General features: G+C 36.6%; 1 protein-coding gene across 1 annotated transcript in view; it reads left to right on the top strand.

Annotated features, from left to right (window-relative positions):
* The first annotated feature begins 484 nt into the window (after positions 1-484).
* The window catches only part of FAM114A1 (family with sequence similarity 114 member A1), a 1,202,629-nt gene continuing 1,177,985 nt past the window's right edge, over positions 485-25,128 (top strand). Inside the window, exons 1-2 of the mRNA XM_044062942.1 lie at positions 485-586; positions 4,765-5,163. Of these exons, the coding sequence (XP_043918877.1) occupies positions 4,777-5,163 (387 nt within the window). The 5' untranslated portion in view covers positions 485-586; positions 4,765-4,776. The remainder of the gene's footprint in view (positions 587-4,764; positions 5,164-25,128) is intronic.

Here is a 25,128-nt window from a genome sequence, read left to right as displayed (position 1 = left end):
TCACTAATTATGAGATAAAAAGTTGACAGCTACACTGAATAAACATGATTGATAAATTGATAACTATCGTTGGCATACCAGTCTCAACTGCCCCTGATTTTTGACTCATATTTTAGTTCGGTCCCTTCTAAGCCCTGGAGAAAAGGCAGTGAATTACAGTTAATAATGATAATAATTATAGTTACAAACTTCTTTTACTTCAGCAAAGGTATATTAATCAACATTCTTGTTCTGTCAATGTCTCAAGTTAATGGTTCTAATATTTTAAAAGTGTCCCTGAATATTTCTGGATTTGTCCCTCGCCGGTTGACAGCTATGATCGGTGGACACAGATAAAAACTGAAAACTCCACCTTCTTGTCAAATTAGACGCCAGCCCAGTTTAAAGTCTGTGACTGGATTATAAGGGAAATGCCACCGAACCTTATACCGCACGTGTGGGAGTGAAGTCCCCCGAGCATGCGCAACCGTGTCCGGTACCATTCGTGACATCACTTGTCCGGCCCTGCACTATAAACTGTCTACAGCTACTGCCGACGTGGCGGGTGGGAGGAAGTAGAAGGCGATAGCAGCATCTCTGTGCTTTGGTAAGCAGCTTAGAAGTCAATGCTCCTTAATATCAATTTTAATAACTGAAAATAGTAAGCAGATGAAACTGTAGTAAGACTGCCCTGCCCGCTGACACTCTCTCACTAACGAGCTTTTTAACAGTTGTGTATGTAGAAAACTTTCCTTTGATTTCCAGAATTTCAGATAGTAATGAGCTTCTGCTGCACATTTGTGCAGAGCAAAATAAAGTGCTTCTTGTACCACCCATTTAAGACGTACTGTGCGAGCAACTGCACTATCACCGTTTGTTTTAAAATTGCCTTTTGACCAATATTTCAGGGATAGGCTTAGGAATTATAGTTTGTAAAAGTTGTAAAAATGGTATTCAGAGAAGATAGAATGCCACTGTAGCTCTGTTCCTCCTAAGCCTTGGAGAAAGTATAGTGAATCACAGTTAATAAATATTGGCAATAATTAGAGTTATAGACTTATTTTACTTCAGCAACTGTATGTTAACCCACATACTCTTATTGTGTCAATGTCTCAAGTTGATGGTACCAACATTTTACAACGTGTCCATTTTTAAGTGTACCCAGCATGTTGAAAACAACCGTTTTTCAGTACTTGCCTCTAAGTTGTGGTTATGACCACTGTATATAGCAAACATCCATCGTTATCACTTAGAGTAACCGACATTTGGAAGTTCATGCGAAAGTCATTTGTTTGTGTTTTTGTTTGACAATGTGGGATTAGTAACGGTGTCGTTCGCTGTGTACTTGTCGCCCGTTCATTGTGGAGCCGGGGAAGTATTACTAGCAAAAGTTCCATTCAGTTCGGGGAACTATTAGCTATTATTTACATAGAATGTTTGTAGATCAGAATTTGTATCACCATGCTTTTTCTGATGATGTGTAAGAAGAATGTAACAGGAGTGTGGTATTATTTTTAATTCCATTCATTGCACTATTACAAACTCCAAACCATCAGAAGGAGCACAGCATAACAGCGGACAGTGAGGGTGTAGCCAGTCATATACTGTTTAAGCCATGGTATGCACATTACTTTTTTTTTGGTGTGGGGGCGACCTTTGCCCTGCACAAGGGAACCGACTGTCTCAGCATTAAACACATAACTGGAAATAAAAGGATAAAAGTGAGCTGGGAAGTGAGTCGACGGTTCTTGTATCAGTGACTTCTTGCTGTGTTAATTTATCCACTTAAAGGTTTACATAATATTTGTGCCACATCTAATTTCTTATTTAGGATATGTAACATACACTAGCCGTTATGCTACACCCAGAGGGGACAACAGTTTGGGAGTTATTGTACCACTCCAATATTATACCCGATTCAAAAATATAATTCTGGAATGTCACTAGGTTATGTAACAGACTTTACTCTTACTTTATTTAAAAACTGTAATTTTTGTACTATTGTGCCTTAATATCAGCTTTTATGAAGAACAAATTTAAAGGTTCAGAATTAGGGAATCTCTTGAACTTTTGTAAAAGTCAAGAATTAATATTTATGATAAGAATAGAAAACATTTGTCAAATAAACTATGTATTTATTTATTTATTTATTTATTTATTTATATATTGTTTGATGACCAGGAGGGTGAACTGGCATATTGACTGTTTTCAGTATCAGTAGTCAATATTTGCATTTAAAAGTTGTGTGTGTGTGTTTACAGTTGATGTTTTGTGACACAATATAAAATTAAAAAAACACATTGCTGAAAATGTACATCATAAGAGGTTTGTGTGGGAAGTACCATTTAAGAGCGGGTAGTAGCTGAGTGTGGCGAGGTGATTAAAAATATTTAGTTAGTAGTATAGACTCCTTGTTTTGTATGCATACTGTGCTCTTTGCAATTTTAGATTGCTTTTACTTTCTGTTTACTTTAAGCATTAGTAATAATATCTTGATGACTGTTACAATATTATGTTGTAATAAATTCTGTAGATGTGATAATGAAATTCATTGTAGGACTTGTACTACATTTTTGTGGTGATACCCTTCCCAAATGACCTATGAAGCCATGTCCATTTTTAGCGTGTACTTGCTGGTCAGGAGTAAATGCCATTTACAAATTTGTGCTCTTTCTGAGTATTATTAATTGTGTACTCAAATGGAGCTTTCTTCCTCCAGCCTACTCTGAAACCGAGCAGTGCCTATTTGGACCTTCCTGCTCAACAAATGCAAATAAAATAAAGAAGTTTATTCATCCTGTGGCATTTGCCAGAGAAGCTTGGGAAAGTTTATGAAAATCATTTCTAGAGTGAATCAATATAAATGATCTTAAGAGACACACATACTTGTAGCACATGCACACAGCCCAGTAGCTTTAAGTAGACAGCGTGTATTTTTATCTATATTTTCACTGTAGCAAAAATGACAGCTGCAGAAGAATATAATTTTTGAAAACCTTTCATTGCTTGAACTACTTTTATTCTAGCTGTTTATTTAATCTTAGAAGAACTTTTACAGACTTGGACAATGTCCCCTGTTTTTTACATTTTGTTGGTGTTTTTGTTTTTTAATTCTCCTTTGAATTTTTGAATGGGTAGGTGCTATTATCATGCATGCACATTAGGGAGGTGACTGACAGTAACAGATGAAGGTAATTGTACTTAAAATTAATCACACCCCCCCCCCCCACGCTGTCCTGGAAGTCCTTTTCCAATCCAAAGAAGTAAACTTTTTAAAATCCTTACAAGAATGAGAATGCTTAACTAAAATATTGTTTTTATCACCATTTCTGATGGAATGTAAATGTTCCTAGATTATTTTATTTAATCTTCTCTTAGTTTTTCAGTATAAAAATCAGGACATGCAGAGCAAAGGGCCACGTAAGACCACCTCTGTGGTGTTGCAGGTATGCCTGCTTTGTCAAGTAGTTATCCTGGGATGGTTTGGAATAACCAATATGCAAATCAGTGAACAATATTGGTACCTTTTTTGAGCACAGAATGGCATTCGATCTACCTATGGCCATATGGTCAAGTGTGGTGGATATAGCCAGTGTCTTTACATCTTTGACCGCATGTGGTTATTCTGAAACCTGCCAGGGTTATTCCTTGCCCCCTTTAAAGTAAAGTCAAATACTTTCTTAGAACTGAGATTGTTAAGCCTTGAATTTATTTAAAGTAGTGAAACACACATAAAACAACTTCAAATATATATCATACTTTGAATTCGCACACATGCCTTAAGACTCAGGTTAACATCATTTGTTTAGAGGTCATGTTCTCTGTCTGTGCAAGTGTGCTTGCAAAAAATGTAAACAGTATCTTCTCTCTACAAGTCCTTTCCTGATTATCTTAAAGTGGGCAGTCAGTGTGAAAAGGTAGTAAAACACTGAGAGTAATGATATACAGATCAGCATATGAGTACAGGAAGTTATTGTTGTTCTTGTACAGACATTCAATGAGACCACATCTTGAGTATTATGTACAGCCCTCCAGACTAATCATTGTAGGCATGTTAGCAGCATAGAGATGTCATAAGCAAATGAAAAAAGTAATACAGAGTCTACACCAGAATACTTATGAAAGACAACAAACTGAAAATTAATGTGCAAACCCTGTGCAAAATAAGGATGACGGGTGGCATGACTGAAGCATCTAGGTTTATGACTTAGAAGTGCCAGGATCCAGAAGGTCAGCATCTTTCAAAAGAAAAACAGAAAGGGGACACACGCTGAATATGTAGATGAAATGACCCAGGGATATTACAAAGTGCTTTTCTTAGAAAGGCTTGCAAATGCATAAGGTCATCTTGATTCACTAACAGATGGGGAGACATGATGCAGCTGCCATGGGATGTAGGAAGAAACATAATTAATTAAAAACTGTAACATTTATTGGGTAGGAAAATGGACAGATAAAGTGGGGCTACATACTCTGTGTCTGTTTTTAGCTTCTCAGTTTCCTATGAAACCCTGTGTGTTTTAAAGATAATTATTTTTACTTGCATGACTATTTCTATGTATGCGTGTGGGGATGTGTTTGTCCACATTTTTGTGCTTTTACATTTAAAAAACAGTATGACATTTACTTTTAGCTCAGCATTTGATTTCAGTTTTATAAACAGAATTGGTTTAGAACATAAAATGTCAGTTTGCTAAACTGTTATTCTGTTAAATTTTTTGAGGTGCTTTTTAATGTGTTTGTTTTTACGTACAGTGTTTATCAAATATTGTAATTATGTTGCAGACATAAATCAGAATGTCTGATACTGCAGACAATGGCTCTACTGGACCAGCTTTCCCTGATGTCGAAGCTTTAACAATGGAGACAAAAGTGGGCAGTGTGGAATTGGGTGATGTCTCTGCAAATCTGACTGAAGTAGCTGCAGCGATGAATGAAACTTCAGACAATGTGCATAAGGATGTTTCATTTAGTGGTGGCAACAATAGTGTATACACCAAGGACAGACTCCAGACTGAACCCAAAGACCTCATTCAGCAAGGAATGCCAGTGGAAGATGCAGCTGCAAATGCAGTTCCTGCCACTGAAGACCTACTTGGCAGTACAATGGCTGAGTGTAGCGAATCTGTAAATCTTGAACCAGAGCATACAGCTGAAGCAACACCAGATGGGGATGATAATCAGGCACGTGCTGTTTTAACTTTATTAAAATGCTTTGCAAAGTAAGAATTTTATGTATGCATTTTAGTTAATAGCAGACAATGCAGCATTTCAGTCATTTCACACAATGATGGTGCAACATAAGGGCAGTTTAAAGTTGTTGTGACATGTTTTAATGTTCCATTGCTAAGTTCTTGCAATGCTTTTTTGCCTCAGTTGTAGAGTTTTGTCCACTTTTTGAGGAGTGGTGCCCAAGAATCATCGCTGCTCTGTATAGCATTTAATGTAATGAGTTGTGAAGTTGTTGTATGCTGCAGATATGAGTTTGTCTCACAGCTTTCTCATACATACTGTGTGTACATTTGAGCAAGTGATTTAATCATATTAAAGGTTTCATGTTGCCCATGAAATGTAACACATTTGCTTAGCGGATATTACAAACTTAACAAATCTTGTATACGATTTGTTTCAGTCTTCTACAAAGAAATCAGAATGAAAGAGTGTGCTTTATGACTCTGCCTTTGCTATTTCAAACTTGTTGAGCTTGAAATACCATTGGAGTAATTTAAAATGGAAGGTTAAGTACATTGGAGCAGGCATAAACATTTGATGCAAGGTTAGTAACAAATCCATAGTACGCATTTTAAATGCATTCGTAATGGAGGGGAAAAATAAGTTATGCTCAGTAAATCTGAGGGTGTTAGGTCAGAGTTGCCACCTTTTAACAAGGCCAAAGTGGGACATGGGGGTGTGACCAATATTACACTGGCCACACCCCCACCATGACATCACCAGAGGTGTTAAAGGAGATGTTTCAGGAAACATAAGTAGCTGGATTCATAGTTACTTGCCTAATGTGCAACACCATGCAGGTTGTCTTGCATAGTACACCAGGCTGTTCTGATTCAATGAGTTTCTCACTACTCACAAACCTTGCATACTCCACAATATAGTCCAATCTACGTATCAGAAGTAATCTGTGGAATGTGCTACAACAGAGTTATAGGTTCATAGGGAGGGGAGGGGAGGGTGGCTTAATGGCTAAGGTGTTTGCCTTAACATAAGGTGCAGGGTTTAAGTCTCACAAGGGATAATTGGCTAGGCTCGCAAGGACAGTTAGCTTAGTACTAAACTATGAACTATGAACCAATGAACTAAATATAATGTAACTCGAGGCATTACAGAATAAATTAAATTGGAAAGTTTACTTATCTTAGTTTCTTGATACCAAAAGATTTGGCAAAAAAGAGTTGGTGAATTATTTTGCCAAAACTGATTTCTGTAAGCTATAATGGGGTTATCAGTTTCATAATATAATCTTGGCACTGCAATGCACCCTAAAGGCCAATAATAGAAAAAAGTTTAATGGAAAATCCTGCAATCTCAAAGTAAGATTCTATGTTCTGTTCTTGATACTGCAGCTATAAAGAGTTCTAACATGAAAACAATGTGGATTATGCCATAAAAATAATACATTAAACTGTCCTTGCATGTAATCTGAGGCTAAAACTGGGTAGTTCTACCCCACTTCGCTGTCTGTATACCATCTTCCTAGTAACACATTTCTGCTATGTAATGAGAGAGAGAGGGAAATAAACAGATCACTAAGGAGGCCCAGGATTCATTCCATTACCAATGGGGAGGTACATTTGCAGTGATGATTATAAGAATGCTGTATTTGTTTTCTTAAAAAAACTAAATGAGAAATGTATTCCTAATATATAGTGCAAGGTATGTAGTGACATATTTGCTAACTGCCTAAAACTCCATGAGATTAGAATTCAAGTCTCAAGAGTACTGTAGCTGACCACGGCCATTAGTATGGAACAGCTGAGATCTGAAAAAAGAAGAATGCTCTCCTCTCTCTCTCTATATATCTATATATATCTATATATATATATATATATATATATATATATATATATATATATAGATATATATATATAGATATATATAGATATAGATAGATATATATATAGATATAGATAGATATATATATAGATATAGATAGATATATAGATATAGATATATATAGATATAGATAGATATATAGATATAGATATATATAGATATAGATATATATAGATATAGATAGATATATATATAGATATATATATTTAGATATATATATAGATATATATATATAGATATATATATAGATATAGATATAGATATATAGATATAGATAGATATAGATAGATATAGATATAGATAGATATAGATATATATAGATATAGATATATATAGATATATATATAGATATATATATAGATATATATAGATATATATATAGATATATATAGATATATATAGATATATATATATATATATATATATATATATATATATATATATATATAGATATATATAGATATATATATATATATATATATATATATAGACATACACACACACACACACACACATATATATATATATATATATATATATATATATATTTATTTTTTTTTTTTTTTACAGGGAGGACATGCAGACTGTGCAGAGTCTGCATGTCCTCTCTGTGGTCGCGTGGGCTTCCTCCGGGTGCTCCGGTTTCCTCCCACATCCCAAAGACATGCTGTAGGTGGATTGGACACTAAATTGGCCCTAGGTATGAGTGTGTGCGTATGTGTGCCTTCCGTGGAAGGTTGGGCGCCGGGCTGGCAACTCGACACCGTAAAACTGTATTGCCAATCATGAGCTGACAGGTGATCCGCTGTGACGACCCCTAACCGGGAAGAGCCGAATGAAAAAGAAGAAGATATATCAGAGAATATTTATATATCCTCTGATATACTGCTGCTGGCCCACTTGAATTTTAAGATAACATAATCTGAATTTTCTGATGAATTACTAGAAATCTGTACTTCAGTGGTAATGACAGAAAGTGACAAAGGCATAATTTCATGAGAAGAAGATCCATAACAAAAGTTACATTTCTGAAAGAAACCGCTAATAAAAAGTACTTATTAACTTATCTTATTAACATTTGGTAACTCCAAAGTGAAATGGTCCAAACATTCTTTTCAGACATGACATGGGCTGTAAAGGCAGAGACAAATTAAGCAAAACACACAATCGTGCATACATATTGTGCTGAATTTCAAACATTACCACTACAACAAGTTCATAGGTTCATAGGTTAGTACTAAGCTAACTGCCCTTGCGAGCCATTTTAAGCCTAGCCAATTATCCCTTGTGAGACTCAAACCCTGCACCTTGTGTTTGTAAGGCAAACACTTTAACCATTAGGCCACCCTCCCAACCCACTTGCTTCAAGTGACATGCAATAGAAAATGAAGTTTCAGAATTATACAGTTATAGTTCTCATTTTCTACAAGAGTGGCGAGTACAACAGTAATACAGCACAGGCTTCCTTTCAGAAAGTAACTAACTTCTGCAACGTCAGAATCCGCTTGTATTATGAAGACCAAACACACATGCAGTATGTGCAGCTTTTGCTAACAAATATATATACAGACTATTTTATTACAGCATTTACGGCCAAAAGGCATATCTACATGTAAAAGAAGACCTTAAAATATAGATTTAAATAACAGCGTTTTCAGGATCACAAGATAACTTCCACTTACACCACCTGGACCTAACCGGGAATACTTCTGCCTGTAGGTCTGGGTTGGTGACGTAACCTCATTGCCGTGGAAAAAACAGAAGTATTTTCGGCCTTTCCATGGCAATTCAACGTGTATCGGAAAATGGGACTTTTGTCCCACTGCTTGACAGTGCGGGCAATGGGATGACAAGGCTCAACCCATGAGTGTCCCTCTGACAATGGGACGAGTGGTAACCATATGTTAGGTAAATGGAGACAGCATATGACAAAGGTACTAAAGTACAGGTAATGTGTGTGGTCACAGTTTCGTTTGCTACAGACTCCACTGACTTGTTTAACTCTGAGGAAATCATTTAGAAAGACCAAAACACTGAGGTCATACCTAGAGTTCGTGCCCAAAATGCTTGATCTGATTAGCAAATAGTAAATAAATAAATATTATGAATAGAGTGCAAAGTAGGTGGAATAACTTTTATTCTGTTTCAGAAAGCTGTTTTTGCATTATTACATGGTAAGCTTAGTCAATAATTTAGAAGTGACTGTTGTAACTCAGGAATTGTTAAGGATTCTTTTGATGACTGGTTAAGCCAAACACATCTGATATTCCATTTCCAGGAATAGCTCCATTTGTGAGTCTTGGGATGAAATGTGTTTAATAGCTAATGCATTTTGTTACTTCAGGCCATGAAAAAGATGAACATCATCTCAGACTGATAATTCCAGAGCAGTGATGATGACATAGACTACAGTGCATTATAACGGTAGACATGGGACTTAAGTAATCTTACAAGATAGTTATGAAATGAGAACACGTTTAGTGTACTGTTCATAGTAGGTAACTTGGGTAGTTGAGGAAAGTATGGCTTTGCAGTTGTTTAGCAGGCTCCCAGATATAGGTTCATAGGTAGGTACTAGGCTATCGGCCCAAGGGCCTACGTAAGCCTAGCCAGCAAGGTTCCATAGCTTAAGGCCACCAAAGAATATTATTTTCCTGTGCCACTGTCCAGCAGGGACACAGAAGTGATCCCCGGGGTGTATTTCCTATTTCCCATCCACTCATCAAGATTTTTCTTGAAAAGTGCTAATGAAGACCTTTGCTTGACATAGATGGGTAGCATGTTTCAGAGTATAGGAAGTCTCTGGTACAGGAATCTATCACTCCAGCGTGTCCTGTTTATTGTGGTGGCAAGGTTTAGGTCCCTAGAGCGTGTAGCTCGGAGGGATTGGGATTTCTTTAGGTGTAGCATGTCCAGCAGCTCTGGGTTTGACATAGCTTTATATGTTAGGCAGAGATCACCTCGGAGTAGGCGATATGCTACGGAGTAAAGCTGGAGTTTTTTGAGGCGGCCAGTGTAGGTCATTTGTTTGAGGCCAGTAATTCTCTTTGTGAGGTACTTCTGTGGCCTTTCCAGCTGCTGCAGATGTCTTGTGAGGTACATTCCAAAAGGGGTGTTGTACTCTATAATGGGTCTAATGAGTGACGAGTAGAGGGGAACAATGACCTCTTTTTTCCTGGATGAGAACCCTTTTATGATGAGGTGTGTTAAGTAGAAGGACTTCCTGACTATCAAAGGAGAGACTACTGTCCACCTGGGTCCCAAGGTCTCTTATCACGCATTCGGTGTTAAGTAGATTGCTGCCTATGTGGTAGTTCATGGGTTAAGAGTTTTTACCAAAGGGGATGACACTGCACTTTTTGGCATTGAGTTTAGATATATAGATATTTTCACTTCAAATAAGGACTTTCTTTGGCTGGTACAAAATGCTATACAGACAGGATTTAATCACCAGGTACATTTCTAAAGTGTAATAAGGCAAAAATGTGTGATTTTTAGAAGAAAAAAGTGTATCTACTATGAATGAAAAGGGCTAGATTTCACTTTATCACCAACATAAGAGATTGCTATTGGAGAATGGTAGTTATTTTATTATTCCATGTCATATTAAGCTGTTTCACATACTGAATCACTTTTCTGCAATAATAAGAAAAGTTAATATTTGTTTTGTAATAAAATTGTCATTTTTCATTTTTTTTTTGCCAAATGCAACTGTCTGAATTGTGACTATCCTGTGAAAAGTGATAATATAGTAACCCTATTTCTGTAATGTATATGCCACAGTTATGTTTTCCAGTTGCAAAACACTGCCTTAAGAGAATGAATTCTTGATTTTTGTATATTTGTCAAACAGTTGATGTTAAGACTATTTTGAGTGATAGATTTGCTTTTCATTCTACTGTAGTGGGAATGTTGAGGGTAAAGTTATTGGTATTTATGTTGAATTATACAAGAGGATGTTTTGCGCATACATTGAACAGACAAAGCCATTGTTCCTCATGTTGTCATGGAAGGAAGGAGAGGTTACAACCCAGCTAATGTAATACCGAACATGAATTGCACGTGAAGAAGCCATGACACAGCCAGTCTTAACATTTTTTTCAGTATTTTACAGAAGACAGTTTTATAAGTACAGTGAATTGCGGGCAGAGAGCCTACAGTTAAGCAAGTGTTAACAGTTGGCAGTATTTTGCAGAATAACATTTTATAAGTGAAGTAAACTGCAGGAAGAGACTCTACAGTTCAGCCAGTGCTAATTATTTACAATTCTTACAGAGGAAAATTACATAAATAAAATGAATATATAGGTACTTTGCAATGTTATATATGTTACAGTGCCATTATAGAAGACTGCCTGTTGGATGGAAGGGGATTGAAAAACAGTGATGGAAAGAACACAAAGAGTTTTAACTTAGAAAAGGAAGAGTCAGGATCACATTGTCAAACTGTAGATCCTGTGTGTTGGTAGTTGGACAGACAATGGTTCACTCCAAATTAAGGAAAAACTACAATTTATTACGCACTTTTGTTCATAAAAGTAGGAACTTCATCAGAATGACAGTTAAAACTCACTGAGTAGTTAAATTAACCACAACTATTAATTAAGTAATTAAAACCAGCCAATAAGATTTGCTACATAATTCAAATAGTTAAAAAAAAACGGTGGGTCTGTGACGACCCTGCACTGGCCCAGTAGTCAAGGAGCCTCAATCCTCACCACTATCACCAATGAGGGACATACACATTGGGAGGAAGACAAGTACACACACAGTAAAGTACAATTTCCCTTAAGAGCACACAGATCACAGTCAGTCTGGGGCTGGTTTCTCCCTTTTTCTCCAGATCCCCAATAAGACTCCCCACTGGCACAGCTGTAGGGTTAAGATCTCAGCTGAGGGGTCAAGATAAGACCTCCAGCACCCTCTCTGTCCCACCAGTACTTCATGTTTCTGCCCATGTAGCTGACACACACACACACACACACACACACACACACACACACACACACACACACACACACACACACACTTTGATATTTGGTTTATATACAAACACACACATGCCTATAAGGTAGTTATCACTGCCACCAACCCCTACTTATCAGCTACTATAAAGGCCGTTAAAAGGGTGACTAATCCTAATGTGTAATGTTACTATTATCCAAATGGTAAGTGTGACCAAGGCTATTTAGGAGTGGCCTGTAGAGTGTCACCAAACACATATGCAAGTACACTAAGAGCTTAAATATGTCTCACAAATATCAGCCACAAAGATAGGTTTAAACATATTTAATAATCAATAATAAAAGAACAAGACAATACTCAGTCAAAACAGAGTTCAGAATCAATGGAAATACTTTAAAACAACATTGCAGGACAGTCTCAAATAAATACAGAAAACATCTAAACTAATATTTACAATATTCTTATTTGTATCTAAAATATACTATGCCCTAAATACCTTGCTTACAGAGCAAGGCAAATGCAGATGATGAATGTTTCTAGGTCCAAGACAAGATATAAAATGCCCAGTTGTTCTCTGAGAGAGTTCTTTAATAATTAACATTACTGCTGGGTTATCTCAGATGACATCACTCTTTATCACCTGACTTCAGTTCCCAGGCTAAACAGATACTTAGAATTTAATACCTCTGTGTCAAGAATACATGTCTCTCTGAAGTGTGCAGCTGCTAGGAAGTCATAGAGCACTAAAAAACACTTTTACATTTGAAACCTAGTAATTATTTCTGTTTTAAGACAATAGAGGTTTTCCTATCTCTAGACATTGTGTCTGCTTGCTGCTCTGAAACTGAGAACACAATCGTAAAACAGTTTACGTTTCAAATTATTTTCTTGACGTTTTTCAAGTTAACTCTGTATGTTGCAGCTTCTACTATTAAAACATGCATTTGCAGAGGTATATAGTTTATATACATTTCTTTTCTTTTCCAGTAGGGTACACAGTGGTTACATTCCTGAAGCTCAGTACATAACATTCAGTTCTCTTACATTTGTAGGACAAGCATATGAATCATATTACTCAACTCCCGTTGAGGTCTGTGGACACAGTTCCCCATTACAAGCAGATTTAGTTTGTGATACCCATCACTGCTACCAATATGTGATGGCCACCAATATGTGTCATCCCCACCCTGGCCAATAATCCAAGGAGCCTGAATCCTCACCACTGACACTGGAGAGGGACATGCACTTGGAATACAAATGGATACACTAAGTATTTCCAGATGCAGACCTCTCTGCGTCAAGTACAATTTCCCTTAAGAATACACAGGGAACACACACAGCCCAGGGTCTGGATGTCTTTATATCTGTCTCCCTCCAAGTCCCCAGTAAAACTCTCCACTGGTACAACTGTAGGGTTAGGTCCTCAGGCGAGTGTCCAAGCCAAGTCCTCCAACACCCTGTCTGTAAACCCAGTGCTTCATGTCCCTGCCCCAAGTAGGTGACACACACACTCTTTAAGATTTAATTTTTGCACACACAAATACTTGGGAAAGTCTGGCACAGATTATCTGCACTACCAACTTTGCCCAGACTATAAGGTAGATTCACTGCCACCAGTCAGTTACTATAAGGCTCTTAAAAGGGTACCCAATTATACTTTGTAGTATTAATACTAATACAAATGGTAGTAGTTCTCCAAGACGGCTAGGCCTTCTGGAGTGGCCGACACAGTGTCACCAAATAAATATAAGTGCTCTCAAAGGTTAGATACTTTTTACAAGGACCAGCCACAGTAAAAGTTTTAAATATATTTAATAATAAACAAAGAACATGAAAATATTAAATATATATTTACAGTAAACCACAGAGTTCAAATCTCAGAAAATATTGAAATGAACATTTATGGACAGACTCATACAAATAAAAACACTCTCTAAACTAAGCTTCACTATTTTCTTGACTGAATCTAAAAAAGTTACTGTTCCCTAGTTAAGTTACTTACTGCCACAAGGCAAGATGCTGTGGGTGAGGGTGTTTCTATTCAGGCTCCCCAGACAAAAATCTCCATACTCTGAGATTTCTCTTTGTAATAGATAACATATAATTTCTAAGAGGGCTGGCACAATGACCTCATCTGGTCACCTGACTCTAGGTTCTCACAGTATTCCCCTTTGAAGCTGAGACAGAAATGTAGCACAAATGGTCACAGTATACACCCAGATGTTTATGGCAGTGCCTGGAGCCTCCCTTCATTTCACTAAACTAATGAACAAAGGCTCTGTCCCAGACCCAATGGCTCTTGACCTATTCAGCATTGTGGGTGTCATTTTTAATGGTTTGACAGCTCATTTACATTTTCCTTATTTTTCTTAAAGCAAACTAGCTGGTGCATTTAATTCAGTTGCATTAATATATGTACATTTCTTTTCATTTCAGCATGTGCACTGTTGATACATTTTAACACATGCAAACCTCACAAATACATTTTCAGCACAAGCATCTCTGCAAAGTAGTTTGATATACAAATGACATGCAGTTCTAATACATTTGTAACACAAGCATCTTGTATAAGTCAACTTGATATTCAAAGGACATATCATTCTTTACAAAATTTCATCTGGCTGTTCTGGCACTTGCCCATGTCATCACATAGTTAATATTGGGGAAGTGGTCATTAGTACCCAAACCCATGTACTTCAAGATAAAAAGGAATACAAGTCATTTATCACTACCTACAGTTTAGATAGTCAGGCCATTGTTGAATGTCTCAAAAAGAACTGGGTTATATTTTCTTTTGACCTAGATATGTATAATAAAATAGAGGATAGCCCCCATATTGTATATAAAAAGGACACGTCAATCAAAAAAATTATTGGAATGGACTAGGACCTCTTTAAATAGGAAAAAAGGCATGAAAAAATGTGGCCGATGTTCACAATGTGTTAGTATATTGGTTAGTGAACACATACATATTGGAGGGGCAGTATATAGCAATCGAGGGCATTTTACATGTGATTCGAAAAATGTTTTATATATTGCTTGCTGTGATTTATGCCCAGCATTTGAGTGGGCAAAACCTCCAGGAAATGTAAAGAAAGGATATATAAACATATATTGGATAGTAAGAAGTGTAAGACAACAAATGCCCTTTATAGGTATATAGCACAGCATCCTACTCATGGCTTTCCATGATGGTGGTGCTGCAGTAGCATTGTCACCTCACAGTAAGACGCTGTCCGGTTCGATTCTCAGCTAGAGCGTCTTCTGCGTGGAGACATGCGTGAATGGGCATACCTTTGTTGAAGGTTGTGCGTCAAGGCTGGTAACTCGGCACGTAAAAATCAACTACCAATCATTACGGAGTTCCGCTGTGGCGACCCCTAACCGGGAAAAGCCGAAAGACACAACATCCTACTCATGGCTTTAAGTTTACTGTTGTGGCATAGGTTGTTTTTGATACCAGGAGTTATATAGTGAACAAACGTTGATAAAAATGAATTAAAGTGGCAATTATGTTTGAATGCCACAAGTCCCCCTGGTTTAAATGACGGATGTTCTATAGCCCTCATTTTAAAGTTAAAAAGATTGGATGTCTAGCATAGTCTGTTCTAGGCTATTTTAGAAGGATGGTTTCCTTTAAACAATTATGGACTCAGGTTTTTTAACTATTTGAATTTTGTAACCAGACTTTATTGATTGGTTTTAATTAATAGTTGTGGTTAATTCAAATACTCAGTAATTTTTAACTGTGTCATTCTGTTGAAGTTCCTACTTTTGTGAATGAAAGAGCTTAATACATTATAATTTGATTTTGAGTGTATCATTGTCTGTCCAACTGTTGTGTTGTTATTATCCTGGTCTTGTTCATGTTTATCAGGATCACATTGCGTTTGTAGTGTGAGAGGGAAACTGTTCCATTGCTTTGGGCTTGTCAGAAAAAAAAAATTTGGAAGAGCTTTTTAACCTTTGTTAAGGCAGACCACAGTAGTGCTTGTGTGTGTGTGTGTGTGTGTGTGTGTGTGTGTGTGTGTGTGTGTGTGTGTGTGTGTGTGTGTGTGTGTGTGTGCGCACAAGCTATACTACTAATCCTAGAGGTAAATTTATGTGAAGCCATCCAATTGCCAAAGTGTTACACCATTAAAATGCAAGAGAGGTTTATTCCACAGGTAGAAATTTATTTGGTTATTGAACCTTTCCCTCATGGAGGTCATAATTATTTTATGATGTAAGTTGAGAACTTTGAATTGAGTATAGTGTTTCTGCAGTGGAGAAAGCCTAGTAAGGCAGAGACCTTGATTGTTCTGAATGGAAGGCTCCAGCTATTCTCTGTCTCATATTGCCTACCTAGAGGCGATCTGTGCTTGACTTGCAAAGCCATGTCTGACCCAATTATGTCAGAAATGCTACATCTAAAGAAATCCCAATCCCTCTGTACCACACGTTCCAGAGACCTCAACCTCATTACCACAATCAACAGAACATGCTGGAGGGACAGGTTCCTCACCCAGAGACTGCCCATGCTCTGGAATAGACTTCCCATATATGTCAAGCAGAGCACCTCGCTGTCCCTCTTCAAGAGAAATCTTGATGAGTGGATGGGTAATAGTTCACCCCAGGGATCACTGCAGTGGCTCTACTTGATAGACACTGGGAACTAACGTCAGGCGGCATGATGCCAGGGCACTTTTATTGGCTAGGCTTGTAAAGGCTCCAGGGCCATTAGCCTAGTACACACCTATGAAGCTGTGAAGATAGAGATCTGTACACAGGAGTCTGTATAAGCAGGGCTGGATCCAGCATAAGGCAGTTTAGGTATCATCAGCAATAATTAAAAAAATTCTGCAACAGTAATTTTAAAAAATAAACTACTGAACTGATTTCACAGACAATTTTCTGCTCTATATGCAAGGTCCAATCTTTTTTCATTGGCAGATGCTTTATCCAATGTCATTGTTGCTAGCACTCAGGTAAAGCAAGATACCTTCCAGGAATTGGTGCTTGATTTAAATGCACTTGAGTATTCGGTAGAAAATGATAGGAGATAGCATTTTGTGCTGAATTTCTTTGCTTTTGTAGTGAACAGTTATGGATTTTGTTGTTGTTGCAGCATTAGTGGGCATGGGGATACAGCATTAACATAAATGTGGATGAAGCAGGCAAGTAGATTGACATTCCTCATCAAATCTAAACTCTGTATGTTGTAGCAACATTAACAAGAACAGAGATGTATCATCACTGCAGAATGCATGTGTGTGTGTATGTGTAATACCCTAGTTATGAAATACTGTTGAGTTAAGTGACTTGCTTAGAGTCAAACCCTGTACTTAGAGTAGAGGAAGCAAGAGCCTTATTATCCACACAAAGTACCAGATCTCAATTAAATGTTTTTTTTTTTTTTTAATTCTTTGCTAAATCACTCAGGATTACAGTCAGTCAATGTCAGTCATTAGAGTTTCACAGTTTTTGTGACTTCCAAAATACATTTTAATGCAAAAACTATTTTGTTAACTTTTTAAGTGATTTAGAGTAGCCTGCTCTTATCTGTCTCCAGTTATGTGAAACTTCTCTGATTTTTGCCTCATATTTATGCCATGTCTTGGGGTATCCGGATATTTTGGTTAGTATCTTCAATGGTTCCCTGGACTGCAAGCATTGTAACTACCTATGAACCAGAATGTTTATGATGTAAAAGAAGAAAATGTATTGTAGTAAACAGGATCATCATATGAGACGTTCTTTGCCATCATTAAGGAAACTGAGGATCACATCCAGTGTGTTTATTATTTAGCTGTGTATAAATTGGACTGCATGAAGTCCGAGTTTAGTGTTAATATTTTAACTGTGAATACATTTTAATTTACAGATGTGAAATGCACTGTATGGGCTACAGTAGTTTTTCCAATACTTAGGTCAGATAGGTCAGGCTGGAAGCTGTTAAAGAGGTGCTTTTTGTAGTACATGGTTTGATTCTGACAGACTTCATTTGTTTTTTAAATTACTCTGCCAAGTTACTTCACCAGACAGTACTCCCGGGCTGCTCCTGTAAAATGGGCACTTGTTTTCAGGGGGCTGCCACAGGCTGTTAGCAAATGTGTTATACTTTTTGTCTTTTGAATTCCTGTACCCTTCAGCTGGTATAATTTCTTCATGTCTTTTGGGTTTCTAATACTGTGATTGGAATGAACCCTATTCCTAAGTTAAAGTATGATTAAAGTTCATGAGGTTAATATTTCTTTCAGACTTTGATGATTGCAGGTGCTGTGAAGAGCACTTTTGCCTAGAGCTGACACCTTCTGCAGTTCATGCGGAGTTGCATTTATCGGTAGTTTAAAAAAAACTCTTAAATTGGAACTGTCTGGGTATCCTTCCACAGTGCCCTCATTTCTGCCTGCAAATCCTGGTATTTTATGACTTGGTGTCTCTCTGTATGTAAGACACTGTAATCAGTAGGTATAGCAATTTCAGTAATCAGTGCAACTTTTGTCTTCTTTTCATGGACTATTCTATCTGGTTTTCTCACAACTGTTTTTGGAACTGTTGGTAATGGGTGATCATAATTCTCTATAATGCTTTGTGGCTTATGTTTCCAGTGCTTCTCAGCCACTTTAATATTGTAATGTTTGCACAAGCCACAATGCAACAGTCTTCCATATATTATTATGCATTTCAGTATATAGGTCCTCTTCTGTTGGTGTATCACACTCAACAACAAGATGTGCAACTGTTTCCAGTTCTGTTTTATAGAACCTGCGTTTGTCTGTTTCTCCCACATGTTCAATGGACTTTGTACACCAACATTATCTTAGTTATCTTTGATTTCTTGTCTTCATGTTTCAAAACTTTTACTATGTTTGGATCTGATGAGGTCAGCAGATATGTACACAGCCCTACTATTGCACATCTGTACATGTAATCAATTTCGAGGAGGCCCATACCTCCTTCAGAACAAAGGATATATAATCCTGGTATACACTGATTTTTATATATGAGACCCATTCTTCATCTTTTGATAAGCGTGAAGCATTTTCTTGTTGTCTTTTCCAAATGATCCAATACCTTTTGGGGCCAGTCAGTCACAACAAAACTAAGTTTAGAATAGGAAAAGCAAATTGGGTTATAGCTTGGATTTGCTCCTAGATATCAGGGCTGTTTTCAGTATTAATTTTAACCTTCTAAAATATTCTTTACTGAGTTTTGTTTGCATTTGCTCCTGTTTTGTTGTCAATCCTTCATCATTTCACAAATATTTATACACTCCCTCATGCTCAAGTTCCTTTATATCACATTCCTGTCCCAGACTAATATTTTCTTGGTGCTGCAGTGTTCCTGCTTTAAATGTTGTTTTTGCACATTTATCAAGACCAACTGGCATTCTTTAATCATCTGAAAAAGGTTTGATCCTCATCTGATGAAGTCTACAACTTTAAATCATCCGCAAAAAAACAGATGCAAAGACTTTTCACTTTGTTTTCGTCTGGGAGACAACATTATAACCATGACCTCAGCTGTTAAGTAGACAACATAATGGGCAAAGGGCAAGACAAAGGAGCAACAGTGATAGTCACCCTGGAATACCCCCCTCTGAATTTTTATCCCTGAGATAGTAATTTGTCCTTTTTCATGGCTTAGCTGTGAAGTGGTTTGCCACTGTTTCATGGTCGCTGTAATGTAATTGATCAGTGTAGGGTGTAATTCATTTTCTAGCACTCATTTATCCATGAATGTGGGATGCTGTCAAATGCTTTTTGTAATCTATTCATGACATATTTAGATTATTCCCCTTTTTGCAATTTCTCTTTTATGACTTTATCTAACAACAAATGATCCTTTGTTCCATATGACTTTCTTTTGTCACCATTATGTTTTATAGCCAAGTTTGCGTTTTCTTATAAATTACTATAAACTCTATCAGCATCAGTTCCAGTATATAGTTTATACATCTTTGGAAGGCAAGTCAATGGCCTATACTGTTTAGAATAGTTTGCAGATTCACTCTTAAGGAGGAGCATTGTTTTCCTTGTTGTTAACCAGGTTGGTGTCTGTTCAGGGTGCACCTGTAAGTAGTTCTTATTCTGGGCAAATCTCCATATAACAATGTTAATACTTTTAGCTAGAAGTTAATCTGCACAGATAGCGTTCCATCTAACACAAATGATATGCAACACACAGTGGTAAAATGAACGCCACTAACCGCTGTCCGAACCTCAGCAAAAAAACACAAATGCCGCCTTCCTAAACAGTACCAACAAAGTGGCACGAAACTGCCTTCAACTTGGTATAAAAACGCTCTAGAGACTCCGGTATTCAAGCGAATAACGCTTCCAACTGCTGCCCAAAATCACAGATTGATGCAAAACGTTGCCTCAACTTGTTCATAAAAAATATATATCAAATTATCCACAGTCATGATAAAACCAGTCATTTATTAAAAAGAATCCAGTAATAAGTTAAGCGCTTTCACTCACATGAAAGTGAGCTTCATCAGAACAATCCAAACAATGGATACATAGTGTTTAAATAATTTCATTGGCGTCAAAATTCTTAAAGTGGCAACACTCTAGTTAAATAATATCTAACAAATCAATTCAGTATGAGCTTGGGTGAAAATTAATAAAATAACTACTAACCTTACCTAAACTAATATCATTCTAACTAGTAAATGCAATAAAATGGCAGTTGCAATAGCAAAAACAATAAAATACATTAAAATAAAATAAAATTGAAATAAAATAAAAGTACAATATAATGAAATAGCATATAATAGAATGACATAACAGGGGTAAGCGAAACTAATACTAACACATTATAGGTTCATAGGTTCATAGATTAGTACTAAGCTAACTGCCCTTGCGAGCTGCTAAAAGTCTCTTTTCTGTGTATTCCAGACTTAAAGCTTTCATCTGTACTAGTTACTAAGGTGTCCAAGTAAGCAACACCGTCGCTACTACTAGTAAATGTAAATTTTAAGTGCTCACTGCTGCTATTTAAGAATTCCATAAACTCATTGAATGCAACTTGGTCTCCGTCCCAAAGAATGTATATGTCCTCTAAAAAAAACGTGAGTAATATTTGATGTTTTTTTCATAATGTACACTATTGAAAATGATGTTCTCCTCCCAATCTAACATTACCAAATTTGCAAATATGGGGGGGGGCTGCATGCCGCCCCCTTAGCCACACCTCTGGTCTGTCTGAATAACTCACCTTCAAAGTAGATGTAATTATGGTCTAGAACTATGGACATTAGTTCCAGTACCAAACAGATTTTATCCCATTCAAGATGACTATGTTTCCTAATACTGTTGTTAAATGCTTCCATTCCTTCATCTTTTGGAATACATGAGAACAAGTCCACAACATCATTAGATGCAAATAAATAACCCTGTTTCCAAATGTCCACTGGGTAGTTTTTTAAGAATTCCCAGGAGTCCTTAACCATATGTTTTACTTCACCATATAAATGTTTAAGCATGGTGTCTATTAATACGCCTAAAGGAAAGGTTTTAGACTTACTGCCTGCTATTATAGGCCTGAATGGTGGATTCCAAATATCTTTATGAATTTTTGGAATGCCTACTATTGTGACCTTTCTAGGATGGTCACCTTTGAGAAAATTGTATGTCTCCTCAATTATTCGCCTGTCCAATAGAAATTCTTCTATATGCAAGTCTGTTTGCCTGTAGGCTATGTTGATTTCATTTAGGGAAACCGTTGTATAGTTCCCAGATGCATGAAGAATGTCATGCATCTTCGAAATGTATTCCAAACTGTCGAATATAACAACACCCCCTCTTTTGTCGGGTTTCATAACCCTTAAGTTGTTGTTAGTCATTAACTCTTTGAGTGTCAATTGTTCTTCTCGAGAAAGGTTACTACTTATCTTCTTCTAATAATCTGATTTTGTATCCGGTAAATCTTCTGCGTTACCAGCCTATCATATGTTTGTACATTGGGGTTCATGGGAGGAACAAATGTGCTCTTTTTCTTAACTCCTGTCTTGTATACAGGTTGTTCAATATTGTCCTTAAACAACAAGGCTAAATTCAATTTCCTAATATAAAGCTTAAATTCCCTTAGGCAGTCAACTAATCTAAAATTGGGTGTAGGAATGTACTTCATTCCCTTCGACAATAAACTGAAGTATGATTCATCCAGTGGAGTATGTGTGTAATTGTAAATTTTAAATTGATTAAAGCAATGTGTGTTACTCCATCAATCACAATATTTTGGTCATTTTTAGACTCTTCCAACCTGCCGTTCCCTTCATCTATTGTCATTACCATTTCCTCCCTTTCTCCACTTCCTGATGGTAAAACATCTTTTTTCTCCATTTTCCTCCCCTTTTCCAATCTAACTGTTTCCCATTTTTCCACCCCTGATAAAAATCTGCTGTATTCTTATTGTTATTCTGAATATATTGCTCTCCATAGTCATTCGTCCTATCATGAACATAATTCCTATTTCGGGGTTGGTTCATGTAAGACTGATGTATATTATTTGTGTATGTTTTATGTGCTTCCAGTCTATCTGGGAAGTGAGCCCCTCCCCATTGATAGGCCTGACCCTTCTTATACTGTTCAGTATCTCTCTTCATTTTTTTACTTTTCCTTTCATATGCTTTTTTTGTTTTTAAATCAGCTGCTTCAAATTGTTTCGCATACAGTTTTTCCCACTGTGTAAACATTAAATCTTTCAAAATAGTGTCATTTAACTGCTCTACTTCGTTAATACATTTGCATAGTTTTTCATTGTTGCATTTGATTAGCAATTTCATATATTGTATGCCAAAAGAATCGAATAATTTATTGAATTCATTAATAGTTGTAGTAGACAATTCAACCCCCATAGGAGTTTTAAAAAAACGTAGACCCATGGGCATGATGTTAGTGTCAATACATTTGGACAAATAAGCATTGTCTAATTTGATAGAATTAATAATAAGTTTCTTCCCCAACATGTAAATTAAATCCTTTAAAGTTCCCTTTAACTTGTGAGGTTCAAAGGGTGACTTGTCATTGTTATCAGAAGTGTTAACAAAGTCACATTGATGGTCAAAAATTTTTTTTAAATAAAATTCCTTATTATTCTGCGTCGTTAATACATTTCCTCCAGATTCACTATGCCTAGTAGAAGGTACAGTACCTTTTGTCATCTCCACCCTTGGAATTAGTGTTTTGATAAATACGCATCAATTGCATTCTTTTTGGCTTAGTACCAGTCCTTCTGGCTTCTTCGGTCAGGTTTCCAAAAGAAAAATCAAAAGTAAAGTCAGTGGGTGCAAATCTGCTATTACTGGGTTCAACTTGTAAAATAGGTAAATCAATTTCTCCTAGACTCGTTTGTTCTTGCCTTTGTCCATTAGGTATCTCAGGGAAAGATGTAACCAATGTCGAACCATCTCTAGGTATCCTCCCTCCATCTACATGGTCAGTACCGACTGTATGACCCAATTTCATAGGTTTAAAATGAGAAGTACAACCATTACTGATGTTAATAGCACCCTTACAGTTACCAGTCTCATTGCATTCAGTAATGTCATTGTAATTGACTCCACAGGATGACAGCATGGATATAAGCTTACTCACATCGCCCCTAAGTAAAGAAACATCCGAATGAAGTTTCTTAAATGCTTCCTTTTGAACGGGCGAGGACGCATTGGATTTATTGAGTTCGGACTCCATAAGCACCAACAACTTAATCTGCACAGATAGCGTTCAGTCTAACACAAATGATATGCAACACACAGTGGTAAAAAGAACGCCACTAACCGCTGTCCGAACCTCAGCAAAAAACCACAAATGCCGCCTTCCTAAACAGTCCCAACAAAGTACATGGAAGTGACATGAAATGACCATTATAATGTGTTAGTATTAGTTTTGCTTACCCCTGTTATGTCATTCTATTATATGCTATTTCATTATATTGTACTTTTATTTTATTTCAATGTATTTTATTGTTTTTGCTATTGCAATTGCCATTTTATTGCATTTACTAGTAAGAATGATATATAGAGTGATTATTAGGAGAGATGCACAGTAATGTGCATGTTATATATTTCACCTTTACTATAATATTAGTTTAGGTAAGGTTAGTAGTTATTTTATTAATTTTCACCCAAGCTCATACTGAATTGATTTGTTAGATATTATTTAACTAGAGTGTTGCCACTTTAAGAATTTTGGCGCCAGTGAAATTATTTAAACACTATGTATCCATTGTTTGGATTGTTCTGATGAAGCTCACTTTCATGTGAGTGAAAGCGCTTAACTTATTACTGGATTATTTTTAATAAATGACTGGTTTTATCACGACTGTGGATAATGTGATGGATATTTTTTATGAACAAGTTGAGACAACGTTTTGCATCAATCTGTGATTTTGGGCAGCAGTTGGAAGCGTTATTCGCTTGAATACCGAAGTCTCTAGAGTGTTTTTATACCAAGTTGAAGGCAGTTTCGTGCCGCTTTGTTGGTACTGTTTAGGAAGGCGGCATTTGTGTTTTTTTGCTGAGGTTCGGACAGCAGTTAGCTAAAAGTTAGATACTGCATCTGGGGTCGTTTTTTTTTTCTAATTCCTACACCCTTCACTGCATGCTTCAGTATATGTTATTTGAGTATGAATCCCAGCACATTTCATATAGTTTTAATGGGTTGCTAGATGCATCTTCAATAAATGTGAGTTTCAGGAGAAAAGAAGTTTATTGTTTCTCCTGTTAAGTATGTTTTCATTGTGAAAGTGCTTTGTGTAGAAATGGTTGTCAGTGTTTTTTCTGTAAAATTTGAAAGAAAAGATTTAAATGAATTCCAAATATCTGTGATAATTGTAATAGTAAATAGGAAAACAATATATACACTGACAGACTTGAAAATGTTTATGGTTATTGGAGAAAGACAGCAAAGTAATGGGAATTGGAATTGCTGGGGGGAGGGTCCATTACCATACCTAGGGTCCAACTACATATGTAAGGGAGTCAAGCCCCTTGATACTTTTGGTTATTAAAAGTTGAGGTCTTTCAACTTGGGTTATGTGTTTTGAGAGATGCATACAGAATGGTGTGTTATATTTAGCCTAAAGGAGACTGTGATATCTCTGGATCTAGAGGCTATACCATTGT

Source organism: Protopterus annectens, chromosome 2.part1 (genome assembly GCF_019279795.1).
Source record: "Protopterus annectens isolate FY-2018-M chromosome 2.part1, PAN1.0, whole genome shotgun sequence".
In the NCBI taxonomy this organism is placed as follows: domain Eukaryota; kingdom Metazoa; phylum Chordata; order Ceratodontiformes; family Protopteridae; genus Protopterus; species Protopterus annectens.
The sequence above is the reverse complement of the archived record's forward strand: the minus strand, read 5'-3'. Positions and strand labels throughout refer to the sequence as shown.